The sequence below is a fragment of the Pongo pygmaeus genome, chromosome 15 (assembly GCF_028885625.2).
Source record: "Pongo pygmaeus isolate AG05252 chromosome 15, NHGRI_mPonPyg2-v2.0_pri, whole genome shotgun sequence".
In the NCBI taxonomy this organism is placed as follows: domain Eukaryota; kingdom Metazoa; phylum Chordata; class Mammalia; order Primates; family Hominidae; genus Pongo; species Pongo pygmaeus.
In genome coordinates, this window is record NC_072388.2 from 103,873,371 (window position 1) to 103,898,508 (window position 25,138).

General features: G+C 60.5%; 1 protein-coding gene across 3 annotated transcripts; it reads left to right on the plus strand.

Moving 5' to 3' along the window:
• Positions 1–1,588: 1,588 nt before the first annotated feature.
• ADSS1 (adenylosuccinate synthase 1) lies at positions 1,589–24,900 on the plus strand. Of its 3 annotated transcripts, none has more exons than XM_054447956.2 (13): positions 1,589–1,878; positions 12,351–12,453; positions 15,768–15,830; positions 16,720–16,770; positions 17,142–17,208; positions 17,977–18,084; positions 18,215–18,296; positions 18,493–18,619; positions 19,225–19,379; positions 20,442–20,566; positions 22,389–22,486; positions 23,807–23,956; positions 24,524–24,900. In XM_054447956.2, exons 1-13 carry the CDS (start codon positions 1,687–1,689, stop codon positions 24,574–24,576), a joined length of 1,374 nt encoding a protein of 457 aa, XP_054303931.1. In that variant the 5' UTR covers positions 1,589–1,686; the 3' UTR covers positions 24,577–24,900. The 3 variants fall into 3 exon arrangements, with proteins under 3 accessions (XP_054303931.1, XP_054303929.1, XP_063508161.1); XM_054447954.2 differs by having other exon boundaries at positions 1,595–1,878; positions 24,491–24,900; XM_063652091.1 differs by having other exon boundaries at positions 1,595–1,878; positions 23,807–24,900.
• Positions 24,901–25,138: the final 238 nt, after the last annotated feature.

The following is a 25,138-nucleotide window of genomic DNA, read 5'->3' on the forward strand; positions in this document are numbered from 1 at the left end:
AGCCATCTGCTGTGCCCCAGATTCCCTCCTTGACACCCCCAGACCCACTGCCCCACCCTCAGGTGCAGCCCCTTCTCAGCAGGCTCCAGGTTCTGCCAAATCTTGGAGCCCTCCAACCCTGCTCCAGCCCCTTCCCAAGCTGGGGGAGGTGGTCTGCTCACCCCCCACCAGCTGTCACCCCCAAGGTGGCACTAGGACTTCATGCATGAAGACTGCTTTTCTACTGAGGCCCCACTGACTGCTTGGAACCCACATAACGGCATTTTTCATGCGAGGATGCTGAGGGAGAGGAAGCGTCCATGTGCCCGGTGGAAGAAGAGGGGACTGGGGACATGGGTGCAGGGGGCAGGAGGCCAGGCTTCGAACAGCCCCTCTCCCCCAGGCCGGGGCAGGGTCAGGCGCCCAGAAAGGAGGGGTGGGGAGGCTGCAGGCAGGGGTGGGCAGCGGTGTCCTTGGCTGCGCCTGAATCACTAACTCAGTGTGAGCGACCTTTGCTGTGACAGGCCTAAGCTCCACTCCTTCCCCATAGAGAGTGTCCCGTCTCCATGGTCTCCCTGTCACTAGCCTTGGAGTTGCCTTGAGCCCAAGGAGCCTCGTGGCTCCAGGCTCTGGCAACTGAGAGCACTCAGGGAGGGAACCAACGGCCCCGCCCCCCTGCTCTGAAGCAAGAACCTGATTCTCCTTTCTGCCCTTGGGACCCCAGGACCCTTCTCTTGGCCACCAGGGCTGGCTTCCTCCCAGCCTCATCCACTTAGGAGGGGTGGGGCGGGATGGGCGAGACAGGACAACCAGCCGGGAACACGGGAGCCTCGCAGACCATGGCCTCCCTCTGGGGCCTAGTCCCTCCGCAGGCTAGGACGGGAAGGTCTGGGGTGGGGCCTCTTGGGAACCTGGGTCCCACGGTGGTGTGCATCCCTGGGGGTTGCTCCCATGCCAGCCAGGTGACGCTGACAGGATGGGTCCCTTTACCCCAGACTTGGGTGCTGAGGGCCGGAGCTCCATGCTGGAGCCCGCCTGCTCGCTACAGCCAGGCCCGAGCCACAGCGCGCCCCGGCGGGACGCGGGGCCCCTGCCGTGGGGCCGAGGTGCGGGCAGTTGCGGGGACACAACGTCCTCGGCGAGGACGCGCTGCGCGGCTCTTCGTGGCCGCCAGGGGGCGCGCCCGCGCCCAGGGGACTGGGGGTTCCGCGGGGGGCAGGTGCGCTCCCCGAGAGTGCGGACCCTCTAGGTGGGGTGCAGGACGCAGCCCCCCTTTTGCAAACCGCACTCCTTTCCTGGAGGGAACGACCACCCCTGCAGTTGCTGGAATCCCGAAGTCCTGGGCCCGGCAAGGGCCTGGGCGGGTGAGGTCGCGGCGCACAAGCCCTGGTTCCTGACGGGCTAGCGAGAAACTGTCTCCGTTGGCAAATTCGTGGGGCGCCCCAGGCCATCTGCCTGCCTGGCCGTCGGTCCGTGCGGCCCCTCACCCCTAAAGTGCTCGAGACTCAACTGGGCTTCCCGGGCAGCGGCGAGGGGGCGGGGATTTGGCGGCCGGAGGTCACCGGGGCGTCACTCCGCCAGCCCTGGCCCGCCCCCGGCCCGCCCCCCTGTCCCGCCCCCTGCCCCGGCCCGGCTCCATTTAATGGCGCGGACGCCGCCGGCGGCGGGCTCCTGGCCGGGCTAGCGCAGCGGAAGAGCCGAGCCAGCATGTCGGGGACCCGAGCCTCCAACGACCGGCCCCCCGGCGCAGGCGGCGTCAAGCGGGGGAGGCTGCAACAGGAGGCGGCGGCGACCGGCTCCCGCGTGACGGTGGTGCTGGGCGCGCAGTGGGGGGACGAGGGCAAAGGCAAGGTGGTGGACCTGCTGGCCACGGACGCCGACATCATCAGCCGCTGCCAGGTGCGGGCTGGGGCGCCGGGTCCCTCCCCCACCGCCCAGCGAGCCCCCCTTCCCCGACCCAGACGGCCCCTGTCCTCCTATGCCCTGGCCGGTCACTCACCCGCTTGGATGCCTTCCTTCCGGGAGCACCTTTCCCAGGGCCACCCCACCCACGCACACACACGCACCACTCACACAACCCCCGACCCACACACACCGCCCTCCTTCCACCCACCGCTCCTCCACCACCCTGGCAGCGGGCCAGGGCACAGCTATAAATACAAGTCGCTGAGTTGGGGACACCCGATCCTCAGGGGGTGGCGCATGCCATGGGTGCGACGCTGGACCCTCCATGGGGGAACCAGAGGACCCAGCCCCAGGATGGTTTGAGGACCCCCAAGACACCCCCCTTCCTCATTTACAGTGATCACCTGGGGCCTGTCTGGGTCTGGGACAGGGCTTAGCTGGCTCCCCGCAGGGTCAGCAGGTGGTGGAGGGGTAAAAGCTGCCCACTGGGTGGGGGTGACCCCGGTGAGCCAGCCAAGGAGAGGCAGAGGTGGAAGGGGGCCAGCCGTCCTGGGGGGCAATTGGGGCCGGGCCTGAGGGAGGGGGCTTGGGCCCATCCTAGCCAGACATGGGAAAGGAAGGGCCACAGACTTCTGGCCAGGGTGACCCTGGGGCTGGCAGTGCCACCGAGGAGGCCAGACCTGCTTTGTCCCCCAGGGCCCAGGGCGGGGCCTCTGCCAGCCGGCAGCGGCTCTCAGCGCCCCCATCTGTTCTGACTGAGCTGGACACTGGGCACTCTCTCAGGCCGCCACCCTGGGGCTGCATGCCCCATGCCAGGGCAGCCAATTCTGCTGCCCATGGGCTGACTTACAGCTCCAGGCACAAAGGGGTCAACTTTGGGATGCACGCATCTGGGGTTTGGAGTCTGCCTGGGGCTGCTGCCAATAATGGAACAAGGGCCCCTGCACCGCCCCTTCTCAGGATTCGGTGGCCTCCTTCCTGAGCTCCAGAGAGAAGGGCTGGCCCGCGATGATCCCTGTCAGAGAAGGGAGTCAGCCCAGCACCCTGTGTGGCTCAGGGCTGTCTGAGCCCCTCCTGCCGGAAGGGACTGTGGCTTCCTGGAAAGTTCTTCCTGGAACGGTGGGGGACCTCCCCCCTCGCTCTCCGTCCTAAGCAGCAGGCAAGCTCATCCCTCGCTCCAGAGATCCCCCAGGTCCTAGAGGTGGTCCTCAGCCCATGCTCCCTCCACACTGCCTCTGCCCCGCCACCTTGTCCCCAGCCACCAGGGGGCGTGTCCAGCGCTCTACCGCTCTTCACCCTCCAGAGTGCCCTCAGCGTGGGGCAGCCACGGCCCCCGACCCTCCTTAGACCTCTCTGCTCCAGTGAGGCCCATGCCCCTCCCTATGAGCTGCCAGCTCTGGTGGGCGCTGTGCACTTCTGCAGGGCGGGCTGGGGCCCCTACAGCTGCTGTACACAGCGTTCATCCGGCTCCGCTCCCAGTTGTGGAGATGGTTCTAGATCTGGGCACTCCTTGCTGTGCTCCCTTTCCAGTCCCCCCACAGCCCCGCTCACTCGCAGCTGCAGACGGGAGCGCGGAGGATGCAGCAGGCTGGAGCCCATCCCACACTCGGGCCACCAGGCCACCCCCTCCAGGCCACCCCACAGCCCGAGGGAGCCCACACCTGTCCCCCTGCAGCCTCCTCACAAGCCAGTGAGGCAGGATCATCCTGAAGAGCTCCTTCACAGGGGAACGGAGGCTCAGGCATGGAGGAATGAGTCACTGCCACATTTGGAGCCCTCACGGGTGCCACGTGCCCACCATGATAGCCCAGGGCCCGGCCCTTTGTCCCCACACGCGAGTGCGGGGACCGAGCTGGATCTCAGCAGGGCGCCGCTCTGCAAGGGAAGGTCAGGGACTGGTCTTCTTTGGGGCCCCAGCCCCAGGCTCTCTGCAAGTGCTCAGTGACCCCTACCTCACAGTGCCCATCTCTCCTCCTAGCGGTGGGGGTTCTCCCCCACCACCGGGCTCCCAGCACCTCCCCTGTTCTTGTGCACACCATGTCTGACCACCCCATGTTGTCAGAGGCTGGCAGAGTGAGGGTCTGGCTGGATCTCCCCAGGGAAGACTGCGTCTTTCTTACTTGGAGTGTGGATGCCTGAAGCCAGATGAAGGTACCCGACATGGAGGTCTCCAGGTGCACAGAGGCCAAACCTCACCCTCTCACTCGAGGGGCTGAGCAGAGGACAGAGCGAGGGCCGAGTGGTTCAGGTGGTCAAAGTGCATGCAGTGGGCAGAGCGGGCTGGGCTGCACCTGGGAGGCAGGCTGGCTGCCAGGAGTGCTGAAGCTGCCAGCCCTGGTAACAAGCCTGTTCTGCTCCCCAGTCCCCGAAGGGTCACCTGGGCCTGGGGCCACCCTGGGTGTTGACTATGCTCCCTCCCTGGCTGCCCAAGCCTCTGGACACCCAGGCTCTGGCTCTGCCTTCTGCTGACGCCTGCACCAGCAGAGCCATCACTTCGAGCCCAGCTCCCAAGCCCCCTGGTGGCCCCTGGCACTTGGCAAGAGTCGCTGCTTTGCTCACCCTGGACACGGACTTTCCACTCTGCCCAGAGGTGATCTGGGGCTGCCCAAAGCCCCGCACGGCTCGCCTCATTCTTTTCCCATCCCGGCGGTTTGGGGCCTGTGGTCAGAGTGCACCTGGGGGCCCCTGAGAGTGTCGTCACCTCCCACAGTCTCCCGCCTTGGGTCCACCTTTAGGACCTGTTTCCTGGGCAGCCTCCCTTCTCCAGGCTGAGCCTACATTTTGCGTCCCCCACCTTCTGCCCACACCCCCACCTTCACACCTCGGCTGTCTTTCCTCCACTCCAGGGCGGCTCTGGGTCTGTTCGGCTGCACTATGCCCCCTGGCCCCACTGTGCCATCTTCCTCCTTGCCTGTTCCCCTGGCTGCTCCCAAGCCTCTCTCCCCTCCAGGCTGAGTCTCCTCTGAGCCAGGTCTGCCCTCCCTGCTCTGCGGCCACATCACATTGTCTGCCTGTCTGTGCTGGGGTCCTGTGTTCCCTCTCTTCTCTCTGGGCACGGACACCCCATCCTACTTCCGAGGGGTCCCCAGGCACCTCCGCCTGTGCTTCCTCCCTCGTGTCCATGGTGTTTCCTTCCCCTGCGTGCCCCGCCTGCATGTCCAGCTCCTACTCCTCAAATGGGCAGCTGAAGGCAGGCGCACCGGGGTCTCCCCTGCCCCCTGTTCCCAGGCTGGCAGTGCCTGGCCTTCACCCCCTAGTTCCTCCTTCCATCTCCAAGATACTTCCTCTGGATAACTGGGCTCCCTGCCGAGGACCACAGGGCTCCAGTGCGCCCTGGTCAGAGTTTAGAATCCCCATCCTTCTGCTGCAATGCTGACCTCAGGGCACTGGGCTGTTTATGTCTGGCCATGCCCAGTACACGGGCTGAAGGGGCCTGCCCTGGGTCTCCATAGCGCACTCCCAGCCTCCCGTGCCCTCCAGGTCTAGCTAGAGCCAGTGTCCAGCCGGCAGACAGGGGTGGAAAGCTATGGCCATGTATGCAGGGGTGTGAGATCACAGGGTGTTTCCACAGTGTCCTCTGTGGTGTGGTAGTGCCAGGTGGGAGCTGGCATCCTGTGCATTGAGGGCCCCTGTGCTGTGGCTGTCGGGGCTCTGGGTACCCTCTCCAAGGGGCCATCAGGTAACGCTTTGCCTCAGGCTCCAGGGCGCACCAGAGACCTTCTGGGAGTCAGAGCGGCAGCTGCCTTGGCCAGGGAATGCCTGGGGTTGCTTCCAGAAAGAGATATTCCCCTACCCCACCTCTGCACTGTTGATGGTGCTGGTTACTGGGCCGTGGCTCCAGGACAGAAGGTCCCTGCAGTTACACACAGCCCTGCCTCATTGCAGGAACACCAGTCCCAGGCAGCTGAGACCTGCACACCTGTACCAGTGACCTCGGTTCTGTCCCAGGCCTCACCCCACTACCAAAAGGGGCAGAGAACAATTCCTTTGGGTTGAAGGAATGAATGAATGGTGGGAGCCTGCAAGCAGAGCCCAGAAGGGAGTGAAGCAGTGTAAGTGGGTGAACCCACCACTCCAGACTGGTAGTCACAGGTGCGTGCACACTGGGCACCAGGGCCCCTTGCTCTGTGCCAGGCACAGTCGTCGTACAAACTGCCATTGGGTGCCAGTGCCAAGAGGTTGGGCCCAGGAGCCTCATGGCCTCTGAAAAGCACCGCCGGCCTCCCCCTGCGCTTGCCACTCTGCTGCCTTCACTGCTTGGCGTGAGCTCGCTGACAGCCAGGCCCTGGGCCAGGGCTGGGGATGGACACAGAGGCAGGAGAGCTGGTCGCTCCCATTCCAGGGGGAGAGGTGCAAACAGCCACTCCACTGTCCCCCCCTCCCCAAGCCTGCACGAGAGCTGAACCAGGAGGTGGTATAGCGTGGGCCGGGCACAGCTAGGGCCGAGGGGGAAGGAGGCAGAGTGCAGTGGCGTTGGGGCACGGCGCCGTCAGAGATGCAGTCCGCTAACGCTGTGGGGAAGAGAGGGCTCTGGAGCATGGGAGGTAGCGAGCCTCGTCCCAGGTGTTGCTGCAGGTAGGGCTGACGATGGGGGCTGCATCGCAGGAGAGAAAGGGGCCTCCTTGGGAACCCTGAACCAAGCAGACGCTGTGGCCAGAGGAGTCATCCCTGGCAGTAAGGGGCCTGTGGATTGCAGGGCAGAGAAGGGCAGTGGCCAAGTGGGCCGGGAGTGGAGAGGGCCCTGGCAGGTCAAAGGTCAACGGACAGCCCCCAAGCCAGGCAGATGGCAGGTGGCATCCCAAGGTTTAGGGACGGGGTGGACAGGAGCAGGACGATGGCTGCAGTGCAAGGCTGAGACACGCACGGGTGACAAGCTCAGTGCAGGGGCAGGACATGTGCCATCTGGGCAGTGTGGAGGTGAGGAGCAAGGACAAAGCCTGTGTGTGGGGAGGCCTTGCAGGTGTCAGCAGCATGGCGTGGGCGTAGGGGGGAGGAGCGTGGCGTCGGCGTGGTGGGGAGGAGCGTGGCGTCGGCCTGGGGGGGAGGAGCGTGGCGTCGGCGTGGTGGGGAGGAGCGTGGCGTCGGCCTGGTGGGGAGGAGCGTGGCGTGGGCGTGGGGGGAGGGGCGTGGCGTCGGCCTGGGGGGGAGGGGCGTGGCGTCGGCCTGGGGGGGGGAGCGTGGCGTCGGCGTGGTGGGGAGGAGCGTGGCGTGGGCGTGGGGGGAGGGGCGTGGCGTCGGCGTGGCGGGGAGGAGCATGGCGTCGGCCTGGTGGGGAGGAGCGTGGCGTGGGCGTGGGGGGGAGGGGCGTGGCGTCGGCGTGGCGGGGAGGAGCTGCGGGGTGGCAACCCAGAGGCAAGGAGGTGGCCAGAGGCCCCCGGAACTGGCCCTGACCCTCATCCCGGCCCCAGGTCACAGCACAGCCCTCCGCTGGCTGCATCCAAGGAGTCTCCAGCTACTGAGCGGCCACTCCATGCCAGCTCAGCCCACCCCTCACCTTCCCAGTGCCTGTGGAGGCCCAACCAGGGTGACGCTGGGAGAGGAGAGGGCTTGGAGGAGCCACGGGTCGAATGCAGGAGGCCGCACCTGCCTGCCCAGGAGGACTGCAGGAGCCGGATCCTTAACACCTGGAGGGGAGCGGGTGGGTGCGGTGGCTCACATCTGTAACTCCATGACTTTGGGAGGCCGAGGCGGGTGGATCACTTGAGGTCAGGAGTTCAAGACCAGCCTGGCCAAGTGATACTCGGTCTCTACTAAAAATACAAAAATTAACTGAGCATGGTGGTGGGCGCCTTAGTCCCTCCTACTGGGGAGGGCAAGGGGGTAGAATCGCTTGAACCCAGGGGGCAGAGGTTGCAGGGAGCCGGGATCACACCATTGCACTCCAACCTGGGCGACAGAGTGAGACCCTGTCTCAAAAAAAAAAAATCCCATTGTTTAAGCTGTCCAAGCTGTGTATTTTGTTTTGGCAGCCCTGGAGACTATAGATAGATAGATGATATGGAGAGAGATGTAGAGAGATATTTACTTATAAATATAGGTACATATATAAAATGCCTGGAGGAACCAGCAATGGTGGGAGGACTGAGGAGTGGCCCCGAGAGGCGCTGCGGGTGTGAGGGTGCGCACAGCCTCCTGGAGGGGAGGGGCCTGAGTGGGGCAGTGGAGACAGGGCTGGCCACAGGGCCGTACCTTCCCTGGCCCCCAGAGGGGTGAGTTGGCTGGACCCACAGGGACAAAGCAGGGATCAGAGCTGTGTTTGGTTCCTGAGTGGGCCTTGTCCCCTCTTCCCTTGTCCAGGATAGAGAGAGCCTCTTTTCCTAAACTCCCTGCCACCAGGGAGGCAGCTGGCAGGGATGTGTCCTAGGGACTGTGAGTGACAAGCCAGACTAGGCAGAGAGTGGTAGAGGGGGCTTCAGTGTCCGTGGGGGCTCAGAGCTGTGTCCTGACCCAAGGCTCCACCACAGAGGGGAAGACCCCAAGAGAAACCTAGAGGCAGGTAGAGAGTGCCGGGGGGCCACCAGGCTCCCTGGTTGCCCCTAACTCTGGGCCCCCAGCCTCGTCTGAGCCTTTGGGTACAGGTCACTCAAGGCAGGTGTTCTGCACTGTCCGTCTTCGTATCTTCTCTCTCGCACCCTTGCATCACTGTGCTTCTGAGAGTTGGGGGCTTACCTTAATCTGCTGTCTCTGACCTGGCAAACAGTAGAAAGATGGCATGATGTGCCCCTGCAGCTGCTACACCTCTAGGGGCCATCATTCATGCCATGGCTCTGTGATAGCACTCCCTAGAGTTGTGCAGTGTGCAACATGGGTGACCGTCCATGGCAGCTCACAGCATGTGGCTCAGCCCGTTGGCCATGCAGGGGGCTCCTTTCCTAGGAGCAGCAGGGCTGGGCTTCCTCTCCACCTGTAGGGGCAGCAGCGGGCATCTTAGGTAAATGCAGGACTCTGCAGCCCCTAGAGGACCCTGAGTGGTGGCTGAAGGGTGGATGTGCCTATGGCCTTCCCTGAGCTCAGGTGCCTCAGCTCTGCTTTCAGAGGAGCAGGGCAGCTGAGGGGTGCCTAGCAGAGAAGCCTGCCAGCTGGACGTGGGGACCCTGGAGCTTGGCCTGAGGGGCTGTGGTGGGAGCTGTGCCTGAGCAGGGCTGTCCCGTGGCACACACTCACCCTAGGTCTTCTGCCCATCACTCATCCCCATGAGGCAGGAAGGACAGAGTGAGTGCGGCTGCCCTGGGGGCTCGGCACTGGGGGGATGGTGACAGGATTCAGGGCTCAGGGCTGGGCTGCCTGGAACAAGCAGACCCTGAGGGGCCCCCTGCAGCAGGATCCATGGACCCACCTACTGGGCCAGCAGGGGCCAGGAAAGGAGAAGAGGGAGACCAGTGGGGCTGGAGGCGCCAGTGCGTCTGTGCAAGAGGAGGAAGCCCTGTGAGAGGGCAGCAGCCTCCGGACTGCCCTGCACACCATGCTGAGGGGCCTGGCGTCCACCTGCAGCCTGAGGCAGCCCCAAAGGAAAGTCCTGGTGCTTCTCCAGGAGGCGAGGCTGGCCCTGATGTTTGGTCCCTCCTCATCGGCCAGCCTCATGGTCAGCCTTGGCTGGTGGCTCCCATGGCAAGGCAGACCCTGGCCTGGACCTGAAGGCTCTGCCTTTGTGCAGAGCCCCAGCCTGACTGTACCAGTTTCCCTTTGTCCCCCTTTGTCCAGTCCTCCTTGGATGCCTTTGCTGTGGGAATCCCAGGCTGAAGCTGGAGGAAAGGCAGGAGGACTTCTTGTCCCCAACCTCTCACCACGTGCCTGTGCAGCCTGACATCCTGAGACCTCAACTGGTGATGGGGAGGACAGACTGGGGTCTCTCCGGGGCCATCATCCTGGGCTCCCCAGAACTGGGAGCCCCTGCATATCAGCAGGCCCCAGGCTCAGTGTCCTGGGCTGGCTCCTGCTCCCGGGGGTGGCCTGGCACTGGCCCTGGGGTCATTGGACACCCACTGGCCTACGACAAGCCGCGCCTGTTCCTAGGAGCCTGTGTTTGCCCCCAACAGAGCCAGGGTGTGCCCAGCGGGGCGTTCCTGGGCCTGTTGACATGGGCCCTGGGCACTCTGCCATGGCAGGCAGCACTTGGCCTGATTGCCAGGTCATCCCTCGACACCTGCCCACCCCAGGCAGGGCTGTGTACGAGGGATAGCCTTCCCTTCTCTCAGTTTCCCTATCTGTCCTCAGAGACCTCACCCCTGACTGCCCCCAAAAGGCAGCAGATGCAATCGTGGGCATGAACATACTCCGTGACCCCAGCGGAGAGGAATTACCACATATGTGCTGAGGCAAAGACAGAGTAAGGGTGGGGGTCTCCAGGAGGGTGCAGTGACCCCCAAACCCAGAGTCTGTTCGAGTCACGCCAGGGCCTGCCCCGTCCCAATGGACTGAACCTGTGTGCCCAGGGCTGACTCCGTCTGCTGAGCAGCACAGGCTGAGAGCCCTGCCCATCTGCCCAGACTGCAGAAGTGTCCTGACCCTCCACCTCCAGCCTGCCTCTCCACCTCCACCCTGCCTTGGCGCCTGGCAGCATTAGCTCCCCCAGGGCCTCCAGGCGCCCTCAGACCACCCTCCCTCATGCCACCAGGCTTCCTGCATCTCTCCACCTCCCAGGATCCCCACGCAGTTCACCCAGCACCGCCCTGCCCATAGCCACTGTCCTGAACTGGTTTCCTATAAGGACTGGGCCCAGCCAGGCAGGGCCAGGCAGAAGTCGGGGCATGGAGGTGGGGACTCCTGCCCTGGGAAGGGGCTTCAGGGATCTGATTGCTGCCTAATCTGCCAATGTGTGAAGTTAGGTCCCAGGAGGGTGAGCCCCCTGCCTGGCATCTCCGGATCTGCCCCCTCTCTGTCCCCAGGGTTGCCCTGCCACCAGCCGCCAGGGCTCTTTCCGTATAACTCTTGTCCAGATGCATCGTGAGGAGCTAGTGCAGAGGGAGGGGGCCGCCATCACTGAGGGTCCTGCCTGGGCAGGCGGGGAAAGGCTATGTGGGACACCCCACTGCCAGGCTTGTGAGGGTGGGAGGGGAGCTGAGACCCCTCTGCTGGGCAGAGAGCAGGGGGGTGTGGCTGGGAGGATCCCCCATGGGTAGACAAGTTGAGGGCTTTTCTGCCGGGAGGTGAGGCAGGAAGGTGGGGCTGGATCTGGGCTCTGGGGTCCTGGGGACAGAGTGGGCCCCAAAAGGGCAGTAGTGAAGGAGAGGCCAGACCAGTCTGTGGGGCAGGGTATCCATGTATGTCCCCCGCAACCCCACCGGGACCCTGCTTATCCTCCAGGTGGAGCTCAAGGAGAGAGGGCAACAGGGAGGGTCCCCCATGCCATCCAGTGGCTGGCCAGAAGTGGGGCTGGAGACCTGGCCTTCTTTCCTGGGGCAGAGACCTTCTGGGGCTCCCTCCAGGCTCTGCCACACCTGGCCTACAGGGGTCTCTTACGGTGGCATAAAGACCAAAAGGTGCTGGAGGGACACCCCTTGCCATTGGTGGGGGCCTGGCTTCAGGGGCAATGGGCCATCATGGACCATCAGAGATGCTGCCTCTTCCTCAGCTGTGAAGTGGGGCCTCCTGCCTGCACGTAGGGGAGCCCTATGAGCCGTGCCTTGGGACTGGAGTGTCCCTGTATCCGTCACACCACCAGCCCACCTGCCCTGCAGGAGCAGAGGCTGGGGGCAGCAGGGGACACCCACTGGACCTGTGCCCTGCTGAGCAGAGTCAAGCAAAAGGCAGGAGGGCTTTGGTTGTTGCCCCACCTGGAGAGGGTCCCTACCTTATTCTCCAGCTTCCGCTGGCACAGGAGGCCCTTGGGGAAGTTAAGGCAGTGGCGTCCAGGGCGGTGGCACAGTTTGCTTGTATCATGTGGCTATCTCATGGTAGGAGGGGAATTGGAGCCTGCACATCCTAGTTCCAGGCCCTCTCTCCACCATCAGCAGGAGTCCCCCCAGAGAGGGGAGCCTGTGGCTGGGTGTTCCCCAGAACAGGGCTGGCTCAGAATGGCTTTTTCTTTCTCATTCTTAGATGGGAGGTGCCTGCCCAAAGGGAGGGGTCTCTGCTAAAGTGGGTGAGGGCAGGTTGGGCCGTGGGGGTGCTGAATTCATGCTTTGTGGAAGGGTTAGGCCTCCTCATTCCTGCATGAGAGGAGCAAGCTCCAGAGCGGGGCCTGCAGCTGGAGAAACCTGCACCAAGCCACCTGGAGGTGTTGGCACCAGCCTGGGCCAGACCCTCCCCGACCCAGGCCCCTGACCAAACTGCTGCCCTCCTTCCAAGGTGCAGGATGCCCACATCTCAGTCCCGCACAGACGTAGCAGAGCTGGCCACCAAACCAGACACCCCAAAATCCAACAGCAGTGCCCTGCAGGGACAGACAAAGCCCCATGTGGGTCAGTCCATGTCCGGGGGGTCCTCAGTACCCAAGTGCCTTCAGCTCAGCTGGGTTTCTGTTCCAGGGGGGCAACAACGCCGGCCACACGGTGGTGGTGGATGGGAAGGAGTACGACTTCCACCTGCTGCCCAGCGGCATCATCAACACCAAGGCCGTGTCCTTCATTGGTGAGTGCCCTGCCCCCACCTGTGTGTGAGCAGGAAAGGGGATGTCAGCCAGCCCAGGAGCCCCATGCACGGGGGAACGGGGCACCAGAGCCTGGTGATGACGGCTCTAGCAGTAGGCTGGACCCCAGCCTCCACCCGCCCCACCAGGCACTGGTGCACAGAAACCTGCATAGCCCGGGCCTGGGCTGGGAACGCAGCTGAGAGGACACGGGGTGATGGGAGGAAGGGCAGTCACATCCACCGCGCAGGAGCGGGAGTGCCTGATCCCTGATCCCTGATCCCTCACATGCACACACTCCCTGTGTGTGCATGGAGACCACACGCCCACACTCCGTGTGTGTGCATGGAGACCACACGCCCATACTCCCTGTGTGTGCATGGAGACCACACGCCCATGTGCCCGTGACTGCATGTGCATACCTGTGAGTGAGCATGTGCTTGCAACAGGCCTGGCTTCTTGCTGTGTGGCGATCAGGCTGTGTGGACAAGGCCGTGCCCTCCCTGGCCTTGCTGGGCCGTCCTCTTGCCTGGGCTGCTGTGGCCACCTGGCAAGCCTGGTTCCAGCCCCTTCCCAGTCCGTGCTGCAGACGGACCTCCTTCCACATCACCTGCCCCATCCTGGGTCTGGACACAGCCCCTCCCCGTGGACTTCGCTGCAGCCACCGGTGACCCCTCAGTGCTCCGAGAGTGGAGCCACTTCTGCCCCCAGGGTTCCGTGGCTCTCTTTCCCTCCCTCTCTCAGTCAGAAGCCTGCTCTGTGCACCCTGGCCTCAGCTCTTAGCCCAAGACCCCCTTGCTCAGAGAAGCTTTTCCTGATCCCAGTGGCCAAGCCAGCCAGGCCCCTTCTTGTACTTTCCCTTCCAGCTCTTTCCAGACTTCAGCAAGGCCATCCTTGTGATGTATCTGACCCCTTCCCAGCCCGTCAGGAAGTGGGGGCTCAGGCGCCTCAGGTGTGTGCCCAGCAGATGGCGTGGGCCTGGGCCCATTCAATGTGAGCAGAGGGAGGAAGATAGCGCAGAGGTGGCTGCCGCAGGGGCCATGTGTGGTCAGGGGCTGAGCTGGAGTGACTCACCCAAGACTGTCCCCTTGGGTGCAGACCCAGTCCCTGGCCCTCCCAGCAGTGGGGCTAGGACAGTGTGGGGGCGGTCCCTAGTTCACAGCAGGGATGCCCTAAGCAGTGAGGTGGCCTGCCCGCCATGTCGCGGGAGCCCCTGGCCCTGGCAGACTGGGCAGTAGCACTGGCTGGCCGCTGCGGGTTGTGCTGCAGGAAGCCTTCTCCAGCCGCCAGCCTTGTCCTGCCCAGCCCTGGGCCCCACACGGCAGGAAACAAGGCCAAAGAGGCACCGCTTAGCAAGCGGCAGGACGTGCCAGGGCTCACACAGACACCCTGAGCTTGCAACACTCTGGGCCTCTGCCGCGTGTTTATTTCAGGATGCCGTGGCATTTGGGTGACCTTTTGTGCTCACCATGGCTTGCGTCGTCTCCGGGTCGCTCTCGTCTGGACTGAAGTCCCGTCTCTCTCAGCTGAGCCTGTGCCATGGCCAGCCTCAGCGGGAACTGGCAAAGGGAAAGGGGTTCCTTGGGGAGGCAGCAGGGGTTTCTGAAGGCTTCATCTTCAAGCAAGGGGTTTAGAGCTCAGGAGTGTATTTGTGTTTTTTTGTTTTTTGTTTATTTTGAGACAGGGTCTTGCTGTGTCACTCAGGCTGGAATGCAATGGCACAGTCCTAGCTCACTGCAGCCTCAACCTACTGGGCCCAGGGGATCCTCCTGCCTCAGTCTCCCAAGTAGCCAGGACTACAGGCTTATGCCACCACACCCAGCTGATATACATATATATGCTTTTTTTTTTTTAGAAATGAAGTCTTGCTATGTTACCCAGGCTGGTCTCCCAACTCCTGGCCTCAGGCAATCCTCCTGCCTCAGCATCACAAAATGTTGGGATTATAGGCATGAGCCACTATGCCCCACCAGAGCGGTGCATTTGTGACAATCGATGAATCTACACTGACAGGTCATGATCACCCAGAGTCCATAGTCACCTCAGGGTTCACACTTAGTGCTGTACATGCTACCAGTCTGGACAACTGTATGCTGTGTATCTGCCACTATAGTATCATACAGAATTTTTTACTGTCCTAAAACCCCTGAGCTCCACCCATTTTATTCATCTCTCCCTCCTCAACCCTCGGCAGCCACTCATCTTATGCTGTCTCCGCAGTTTTGCCTTTTCCAGAATCTCAGAGTTGGAATTGTACAGTATGTCGCCTTTTAAGATTGGCTTCTTTCACTCAGTAACATGCATTTAACTTTCCTCTATGTCTTTTCATGCCTTGATAGCTCATTTGTTTTCACTGTTGAATAATACTCCACTGCCTGGATGGACCACAGTTGATTTCTCCTTTTGTTTACTGACGGGCCTCTTGACTGCTGCTGAGTTTCGGCGATTATGAATAGAGCTGCTAAACATCTATGCGCAGGTTTCTGCAGGGACATCAATTTTCAGCTCCTTAAATACCAAGGAATGTGTTTTGCAGCCATTACCACCATCCACCTCCAGAACTTTCTTACCTTCACACACTGAAATGCTGAAACATCAAACAACTCCCCAGTCTCCCTCTCCCAGCCCCTGGCGCCTCCCATTCTTTCTAACTCTATGAATTTGACTCTTCCAGGGACCTCATATAAGCAGAATCATCCTGTTTGTGTCTGTTTGTAACTGCCTTATTTCACTCAGCATAATGTCTTCGAGGCCCCTCCACATTGCAGCCCGTGTCAGAATTTCCTTCCTTTTTTAAGACTGAATACTCTTCCATCCTATGTGTACACCATGTTCTGCTTATCCATTCATCTGTCAATGGACAGCTCTTGGCTACTGTGAATAATGCTGCTATGAACATAGGTGTGCCCATTTCATGCTGGGTTGTTTTTTGTTGTTGTTTGTTTGCTTGTTTGTTTTTCGAGACAGAGTCTTGCTCTGTCACCCAGAGTGCAGTGGCAGGATCTCAGCTCACTGCAACCTCCGCCTCCCAGGTTCAAGCGATTCTCCTGCCTCAGCCCCCCGAGTAGCTGGGATTACAGGCACACGCCACCATGCCCAGATAATTTTTTGTATTTTTAGTAGAGATGGTGTTTCACCATGTGGGCCAGGCTGGTTTCGAACTCCTGACCTCAAGTAATCCTCCTGCCTCGGCCTCCGAAAGTGCTAGGATTACAGGCATGAGCCACCACGTCCACCCATTTCATACTGTTCTTAAGGTATGTTTTCCAATGTCTGGGACACAACTCTGTCTGTCATGCCTCTGTCTCTCATGCAGGCAACGGGGTGGTCATCCACTTGCCAGGCTTGTTTGAGGAAGCAGAGAAGAATGAAAAGAAAGGTAGGTCCAAGCTCCTGCAGACTTGCCCTGTCCCGGATGTGGTGCCCTGAGCGGTTGTGTTGGCTGGAGCCTTCCTGAGGGTTTCTCCTGCAGAGGGGACTGGCGGGGGTGGGTTCCCAACACAGCTGGCCCAGCTCATCACCCGCTGGCTCTACCTGCGCAGAAAGCGAGCGAGCTGGGCAACCCAGAGGCCTCAGATGCTGGCGGCCTCGGCATCACGGGTCCAGGTAGCACCTGGGAAGTCCGGGAAGGAGCCAGGGACCTGGACCAGACACCCAGTGGGAAGTGGGGACTGCTGGGCTAACTATGCCTGCAGGGAAGGACGTGGCTCCTCGGGGCTCTGCGGAGCATCTGGCCAGGCACACAGAGGCCAGACCCACCAGCTGGGGTTGTGGGCAAGTCAGACCTAGTGTGGGCAGGGACAGACGGCAGCCTGAGTGGGTCTGGGAGGACGCTGAGCTGCAGCCTCAGGCTCAAGGGCGGGACGGGTATAAAAAGAGCAAGAATGTGATTCTGGGGACATGGGCACCAGGGGGTACCCAGACTGAGGCCGAGGGGGCAGGTCACCTTCAGAGTGGCTGCAGGTAGGGAGGAAAGCCAGGCACTCACACCAGCTCTGGCTCCCCAGCCCGGAGTGGGTGAAGCCTGCAGGCATGAGAGTGGGCATCCTGGCAGCGGGGTGGAGTGAGGGTCCGGGAGCCTCAGCTGGGGAGGAGGCAACGAGGGGCGGGTCTGCTGCTTGCTGCACAACAGAGGTGGCCCTGTCAGCCTCCTCCCCGCGTGCCTTACCTGGATGGGAGCTGGGTGAGCTAGCCCAGCTTTGGCCCCTCACGTGTGAGCTGCAGCACACCTGTGAACACTGACCCACCTGTGTGCCGTGTCCCTGCAGGCCTGAAGGACTGGGAGAAGAGGCTCATCATCTCTGACAGAGCTCACCTTGGTACGTTTCCCACTGGGGCACAGGGAACAGCCCCTCCTGCCCCAACCATTGCCAGCCGGCCCTGCTCCTACATGGCCACTGAAATCAGGGAAGTCTCCAAGGCCTTCTTGTTCCACATGGCTGCATTAGCTTGTACATTACCCTTTTTAAAGAGCTTCAAGTTGGGAGCTGGGTCAGGCATCACTAGCCCATTTGCAGATGGGGAAACTGAGCCCCAGACACTCATGGTCACACTGCAGTTTGTCCTCTTTGAAATCTCAACCACCTCCTTCCCAGGAGACTCAGGCCAGCAGGAGGTGAGTTCCATGTGTAAACATCTGTCCTCTGCTTCTCTCCTGTTCCCTGCTGCCCTCACCTGGCCCGCCCGACAGTGTTTGATTTTCACCAGGCTGTCGACGGACTTCAGGAAGTGCAACGCCAGGCACAAGAGGGGAAGAAGTAAGTCTGCCGGGACACTCTCACCATCAGGGAGTCTTCTGGGCCTGCAAGCCGGTAGACTGTGGGGCGTGTCTGGTCCTGGGCACAGCGAGGAGGGTACTTCAGCCCACTCAAAGTCCCTGGAGAATGGCACCGTCAAAATTCCACAGCGCATCACCTAAGCCCCGGACTAGCTAGCCCATCTCTCTCTGGGGTTGCACACTGTCCTTGCTGGCTGCCACTGCCACGCAGCTCCCGCCAGGAGTGCATAAGCCCTACCATCGCCTGTCACACCCACCACCTTTCCTGACTCCACACGGCCCCAGGGAAGACAAGAAGAACACTAAAGCAGTTCAGTAGAACCTCAGATGTGCCAAGGACATGGGAGTGAAGCAGATGAGTGTTCTGCCTCAGAGAGGTGATGGTCACACTCTCACACAGGCACAGGCACACACTCGTGCTCTTACATACACACCACACACCCACGCGTGCTCCCACAGGTATGCACATGTGCACACACAAGCCCACACACCCACGCAAATGCACAAAAGTACACACAGCCACACGTGCACACCCACACATGCACACATCCACACACAGGCACACACCATACCAGTACATCCATGCGAGTGCGTACACCCACACATGCACACCCTCACAGCTCAGCCAGACACAGGCAGCAATGATGAGCACTGGAGTCATGAGCCGGCGGGGGTCATGGCCTCAGTGGGATGCCTGAGCTCCTCAGGGCTCCTGGGTTCTCATGGTCACCCACTCCCCATCTTTCAGTATAGGCACCACCAAGAAGGGAATCGGACCAACCTACTCTTCCAAAGCTGCCCGGACGGGCCTCCGCATCTGCGACCTCCTGTCAGATTTTGATGAGTTTTCCTCCAGGTACCTGAGCCATCTGCAGTCCCGGAGGAGGATGGGGAGAAGTTGCCAGAAGGGACTGTGGCTAGTGGGGAGGGCCCTGAGGACCAGCGTGGACCATGACAGGGGGTGACGATGACTGTCCCTTGTGCAGATTCAAGAACCTGGCCCACCAGCACCAGTCGATGTTCCCCACCCTGGAAATAGACATTGAAGGCCAACTCAAAAGACTCAAGGTGAAGCTGGGGCCACAGTGTGGGGGCTGCGGAAGTGCCCCTCCAGGGAGGCTGGCTGTCCTACCTGGTGCTCGTTGAACACCCTTGGGGCACACCCGATACTAGGCATTGTTATGGGCTGGCCAAGCTTCTTGGGACACAGGCCTCCCCTGCCCCAGGCCACAGGCTCACTCTGCTGCTTGGCCCTTCCTTGCAGGGCTTTGCTGAGCGGATCAGACCCATGGTCCGAGATGGTGTTTACTTTATGTATGAGGCACTCCACGGCCCCCCCAAGAAGATCCTGGTGGAGGGTGCCAACGCCGCCCTCCTCGACATTGACTTCGGTATGTCCGGGAGGGCGTGCGTGCCAACAACCTTTCGTGCCTGCCGGGGAAGACCCAGCAGCGGGAGAGCCGTGGGAACCGATGGCGGAGGGAGGGGCAGACCGGCCTTCCAAGGCTATGGTGCCATGCATGGCCGCGGAAATGATCCTCGTGTCTTTAGTGTTCCTGTTGTCAGCAAGGGAGGGGAGAGGAGAAAGGGCTGGGCTAGAGATGAAAGAACAGGGTGACAAGGTCAGGGGTGGGGCCAGTGAGCCCGGCAAGGTGGGTCAGAGCCAGCCCTTCCGATGGTCTGTACAGCCATATCCCGTCCTCACCCCCACGGGCGCACCAGCTCACCCTCACCCCCGAGGTGGCCTGGCCACCTCAGGCCATGCTGTGGGCAACTTTCTCCCTCCCCTCACCCCAGACTCTTATGTGAGCCACATGACCCAGCACACAGCACCCATTCAGCCACTCCCCCAGGACAGGCCAGGCTGGCGACCCCCACGAAGGGGACCCCCCACGGTTTGAACTGCCCACTGCCCTTTACCAAGAAGGCCTCTTGGGCCGGGTGGAATAATCTACAGGGGGTGACAGGTAGCCCCCTAACCTGCTCTGTCTTGCAGGGACCTACCCCTTTGTGACTTCATCCAACTGCACCGTGGGCGGCGTGTGCACGGGCCTGGGCATCCCCCCACAGAACATAGGTGACGTGTATGGCGTGGTGAAAGCCTATACCACACGCGTGGGCATCGGGGCCTTCCCCACCGAACAGATTAACGTGAGTCCCCAGCCCCTCAGGACCCCATGGGAGGACAGGGAGGCCAGGCAGGGGTGCCAGGGGTGGGGTGAGCAGTGCCAGGGTAGGGGCTGTGGGGACCCTGCCAGTACCATTTCCCCATCTCCCACCAGGGCCCTTCGTGCTGTGCAGGCCAGTGGGGAGCTTAGTAAGAGGCGCTGGGGTGGGCCTATTCCCACGGCCGCAGCACGTGAGCTCACACAGGGTGTGCACATGCACACACGTACATGACCTCGTTCCCCTCGGAGTGTGTGAGGCCCACAGGCAAGCGGGGACGCCTTGCAGTTCCTCAGGACACCCTCATTCGGGGTAGCTGGTGGACTCACCTTGGCTCAGAGAGGACACTAAGCACCTTCCCTCAGTCTTGTCCCCAGGTTGGGGGGGTCCTCTGTCACAACCAAGCTAGAATTGGGGCTGAAAGCCAGACCCCACAACCCTGCCCAGCTCTCCAGCCTCAGGAAGGTTTCTGGAAGCTGCTGTGGCCCCAGAATCCTCAGGAGGCCCCAGCCTTCCTCTTTCAGCCTCAATCTGTGACCCTTGGTAGCGCAAGGACACGGCCCTTGTGCCTGAGCAGGAGAAAGGGCAGGTGCTGGGAGAGCCAACACGGGGACGGGCGGACGCCATCCAGAGAGGCTTGAGAGGGTGCAGGGATACATGTCAGGAGATACACACACCCCTGACCCCCAAAGCCAAGCTGCAGGGCCAGGCCCGCCTCCCCCAGCTGCCCATGGCAGGAGGGGAAGACAGCAAGGCTGCCCGTGCCTTCCCCAGCTCACAAAGCCTAGTGGTCTGGTGTGTTCAGGAAGAGTGCTCGCCGGCTCAGGTGGCATTGTGGGCCAGGCCCTGCCCGTCGTGAGCCTCAGCTGCTGGACAGGCTTGCCAGGGGCGTGGGGATGTAGGGAGCTGGACGTAAGGACTGTCGGCGGAGGCGGGCCACCCTCAGGGATTCTGAGAGCTGTGTGCAGGGAGGAGGGGGAGCAGCAGGGCCAGGCCGCACAAGGCTCCCACCACAGCTCACGTGACGTCCGCCCTGTTCTCGCGTAGGAGATTGGAGACCTGCTGCAGACCCGCGGTCACGAGTGGGGAGTGACCACAGGCAGGAAGAGGCGCTGTGGCTGGCTCGACCTGATGATTCTGAGATATGCTCACATGGTCAACGGATTCACTGCGTAAGCAACCCATGCTGCCATCCCCACTGGCACCGTCTCTGACTCCCGACACCTGCAGAGGCAAGCAGCCCTTGACGCAGGGGCTGAGGGCCACCAAGTCTCCTTGGACAAGGTTTCCACTGATCTCGACCCTTCCACAAAGCACGGCCCAGGGGTTAGCGGCATGGAGGCCTGTGCAGGGTGTGTTGGAGCCAGCCCTAAGAGCACAAACTCCCACCCCAGGGCTGATGCCGTGAAGGATGAGGGCATTCCGGCACTTGTGAAAGGTTAAAATGCTTCATGTGGAGACTGGAAGTACTCAGGACAAAAGGATGCACTGCTAGGAGGATGGAAGCATGGGTGCCGGCCTGTCGAGGCATCCACTCTGCAGGCCCCTCTGCTTTCCACAGACTGACCCAGGCTGCCCAGCTGTTCAGGCTGTCTCCTAGGGATCAGAAAGAGGCTTTATGCGATGGGTGGGCTCACGGTTTCCTTTCCAGCTCACTCAGACAGGCCAAGGCTGTGAGTCGCACATCTTTCATCAGGGTTGAGAGCATCAGCCAAAATTCCTGGAGAATTAACCAGACTCCTCCTGGGTGGGTATAGAGCCAGTCCGGCAACGGGAAGCAGAGTAGCTGAGCAGAGTAGCTGAGGGTGTGGCGTCTCGGGTCCCTGACCCTCACTTTCCTTGTGCGCAATGCAGGGTTCACGGCGCCAGCCTCATCACGTGCTAGGGCCAGCATGGAAGACAGGCAGGGCCAGCAGCGCGCAGCAGACCCATCCATAGCCTGCTGCATCTGGTGCTCCTTCAGGCTTTGCCCACGGAGGGAGGAAAAACAGAGCCCATGGCACAGGGCCTGGTGTGGAAGATGGACCAGGAAGGGAGGCTTCTATCATTGGCATTGGTGGGTGGGTGGTCAGGGGCCAGGAAGGTGACTAGGACAAGGGTGCCATGCTCATGGGCTGGACACAGGGCAGTGCGGGGACCCTAAACACGGCCGTGCTGTGGGGAAAGGGCAGTGCGGGGACCCTAAACACGGCCGTGCTGTGGGGAAAGGGCAGTGCGGGGACCCTAAACACGGCCGTGCTGTGGGGAAAGGGCAGTGCGGGGACCCTAAACACGGCCGTGCTGTGGGGAAAGGGCAGTGCGGGGACCCTAAACACGGCTGTGCTGTGGGGAAAGTGCAGCCAGAGACACAGGTGAGCAGCAGCCACCATGTGTGGCGACGGGAGGGGAGAAAGTGGATCCAGCCTGTGGGAGCAGGGGTCCCGTGGGGCACTTGAGGTACAGGGGACTTGGAAGGGCAGAGACGAGGTGCAGGGCGTGAGCAGAAGCCCCCACCCTCTGGCATGTTTGTCAATGGCACTTTTTTGGGATCACTTAACCTTTCTTTTCCACTCAGTGTAAATCAGCAGTCCCTAACCTTTTTGGCACCAGGGACCAGTTTGGTGGAAGATGATTTTCCCATGGACAGGGCAGTTGGCAGGGGTGTGGCGGCGGATGGTTTCGGAATGAAACTGTCCCACCTCTGATCATCAGGCATTCGATTCTCACAAGGAGCATGTGGCCTAGATCCCTGGCGTGCACAGTTCACAATAGGGTTCGGGCTCCTATGAGAACTGAATGACAGCAGGTGGAGCTCAGGCCACAATACTAGCTTGCCTGCCACTCATCTGCTCTGCAACCCAGTTCCTAACAGGCCACCAAACAGTACTGGTCTGCAGCCCAGGGATTGGGGACCCCTGCTGTAAATAACAGAAGCAAGAGGTGAAAAGCAAACAGAAGAAACCCCAGCATTGCTGACCACTTCTTGGGTTTGCCCGGCCCCTTGGCTTTCCACAGGCTGGCCCTGACGAAGCTGGACATCCTGGACGTACTGGGTGAGATTAAAGTCGGCGTCTCATACAAGCTGAACGGGAAAAGGATTCCCTATTTCCCAGGTATGTGAAGTAGGGCAACCGTTCTGCCTGTTGGGCCGTTTCATGGCATTGGAATAGATGGGACCTGTGATTTCTCAGAGAGGGGTGAGTTCCCACGTTCACAGGACACAGGGCAAGCAGCTTGTCTCCAGTGATCAGCCTCCATCATGGCTTTTGCCTCTCATGGGTTTCTCCCCACAACATTCCCCAGGAGGCCTGGCTGGGCAGGGGTGGCTGTAGGCCCCTTCCAGTGCTTTGGGAATGGCTCAGGGGGAGAGACTACTTGCCTGGGACCCTGGGGTACCTTCAGCTGCCTTGAGGAAAAGGCCCACCTGCAGGGGGCCATGGGAGGTACACAGGAATTAGTGGATGCGGTTGGCTCTGGAAAACCTAAAGCTCTATGCAGATGTACAAGATGACTATTTCATCTGAGAAAATATGCTTTGTGGTGAGATTTTTAGACCTAACCGGGATCCCTGCTCCCGTGCAACCCTTCTTCTGGAAAGCATGAAAGAGATGCCATTTTCACAGGTTTCAGTTCGTGTACATCTGGATGTGCCCCTTCGACCTCAGTCCTGGGTCATCTTCTGACCCTGTCCCCCACAATGACTTCCTCCTCAGTGGCCCTGGGTGAGCTGCTCCTGGCTGGTCTCCACTCAGCACATCTTTATAGACCACAGAGGGCCACTTGGCTACAGGAGCCATGTGTGTCCTTGCAGGCAGTGTCCCTGACCCTCCTGACCCTTGACCTTTGAGAGGATGCACTTCTGAGGACTGCAAGCTCTCCTCATGGTGGTCCAGGGTCCCAGGAGGACATGCAAACACTGCCTGGCTCCAAGGCTCAAACACACTTGCAGCGAGAACCCGTGTTCCAGCATCTTCCATCTGTAAGGGTGGTTGTCTTCTACCAGGAGCCACAGAGTCGCGCACAGAGCGGGGATCCCTGCCCTCTGGGAGCTGATGCTCTTGGGGTGGGAGGACACAGATGCTTCAGGATCCCTTAGTGCTTCAGGATTCTAGAGTCTCTTAGAATTTCCAAGCCAAGGCTTGGAGTGCCTCAGCTGATGTCACAGTGGAAGTTCTAGCAGAGTGGGTAGCACATGTGTCACGTCCCTCTGGTCTGGAAGGCGTGTATTCAGTGTCTGAGCCCCACTGCTGTCCCCTGCTCACCACCCAACACTGAGAAAATCAAACTGGGCCACGTGCCCACTTGCTGCCTTCCTCGCAGCTGAGTCCCTAGGCAAGGAGGCCCTGGATGGGGGTGGCCGTGTCACCAAATATCTGCTTCCCTGGTGATAGGAGGTCTGTGGGCCCCACTCATCTCCTGTGTGCTTCCCCCAGCTAACCAGGAGATGCTTCAGAAGGTCGAAGTCGAATATGAAACGCTGCCTGGCTGGAAAGCAGACACCACAGGCGCCAGGAGGTGGGAGGACCTGCCCCCGCAGGCCCAGAACTACATCCGCTTTGTGGAGAATCACGTGGGAGTCGCAGGTGGGTGCCCTGCATCCCCAGCCACCCTCCGTGCACCCTGGATGCCCCAAGGGGCCCACATCCCAGCGCAGGGCCTGGTGAGCAATAAGAAAACCAAGTGTGGTCACCAAGTGAATATATCGCATGGCAGGAGGGGAGGAGGACTCAGATCTGGGGCAGTGTGGCTCCGGGCTAGGGTGTGGGTGTGACCTTGCCAGGAGCCCCTGCCTCTCCACATCCAGAACAACAGATGGGACACATCCCAGCCGTATGAGTGTGTCATATGTTTCCTCTCATAGCCCAGAGGTGTTTGCACCTACAGAGAAAGGGCCTGCAGGGAGAGTCACTAAGTAACTAATGTTGCCATTTCCAAGGCAGAAAGGAAGAGACTCCTGTTTTCCGCTGCGGGAGGATCAGTCCCCCAACATGCACTACCTTCATAACTTAAAAATTACAACTGCCTCCGTTTAGAGAGAAAATTGCCCCTTTTACCATTTGAACTACACAGAAAGATACAACACTAAAGAAAACTTTTTCTGAACTTTCTGCCTCCAGTGTGTATCGTAACAGTCTTTTCTGCTCTCTCAGTCAAATGGGTTGGTGTTGGCAAGTCAAGAGAGTCGATGATCCAGCTGTTTTAGTCGCAGACTGAGCTGATCCCAACAGGCCCTGGCAGCGTCTGGACTTGTATAAACAGCAGCAATCACGTTCCTCGGCCACCACAACCAACACCAAAGCAGGAAAACCATTTTCTGTACTTTTATATTTCTGTTCAACCTGTTGGTTTCTACAATGATTTTAAACATTGGAAAGCCAGCCTTGTGTATATTTTTAAAAATTATATTTAAAATGAGCCAAAGTGCTCAAAGCAGAGACCTTCTATGACACCTTAGTGTCACATGGTTGCGTGTCCAGCCGAAGCAGCGTAATAAACATCTCCAATGGCCGCCGAATGGGAGCAGTCATTACATGTTTGATTTGACTTTATCTTTCTTGCTTTTAAACACTGAAAGACAACAATTCACTGTGACAGGAGTCTGGAGGATGTAGCTTCCTAAGAGCTGCCCATGTTTTTTGGGTCACAAAGCCAAGCCTTGTGTTTACTCAGAAAATTAAAGAGAACAAGCCCATATAAGAGACCAAGTGAATTAAATTATGGTTTGTTTGTTTTGTTTTGTTTTGAGACAGAGTCTTGCTCTGTCA

What these genes read in the sequence shown, in the direction of transcription:
- ADSS1 (XM_063652091.1), top strand. Translation starts at nt 1,687, where the DNA reads ATGTCGGGGACCCGAGCCTCCAACGACCGGCCCCCCGGCGCAGGCGGC. An exon ending in ACATCATCAGCCGCTGCCAG is followed by an intron (nt 1,879 to 12,350) that starts GTGCGGGCTGGG and finishes TTTCTGTTCCAG; the next exon opens with GGGGGCAACAACGCCGGCCA. An exon ending in AGAGAAGAATGAAAAGAAAG is followed by an intron (nt 15,831 to 16,719) that starts GTAGGTCCAAGC and finishes GTGTCCCTGCAG; the next exon opens with GCCTGAAGGACTGGGAGAAG.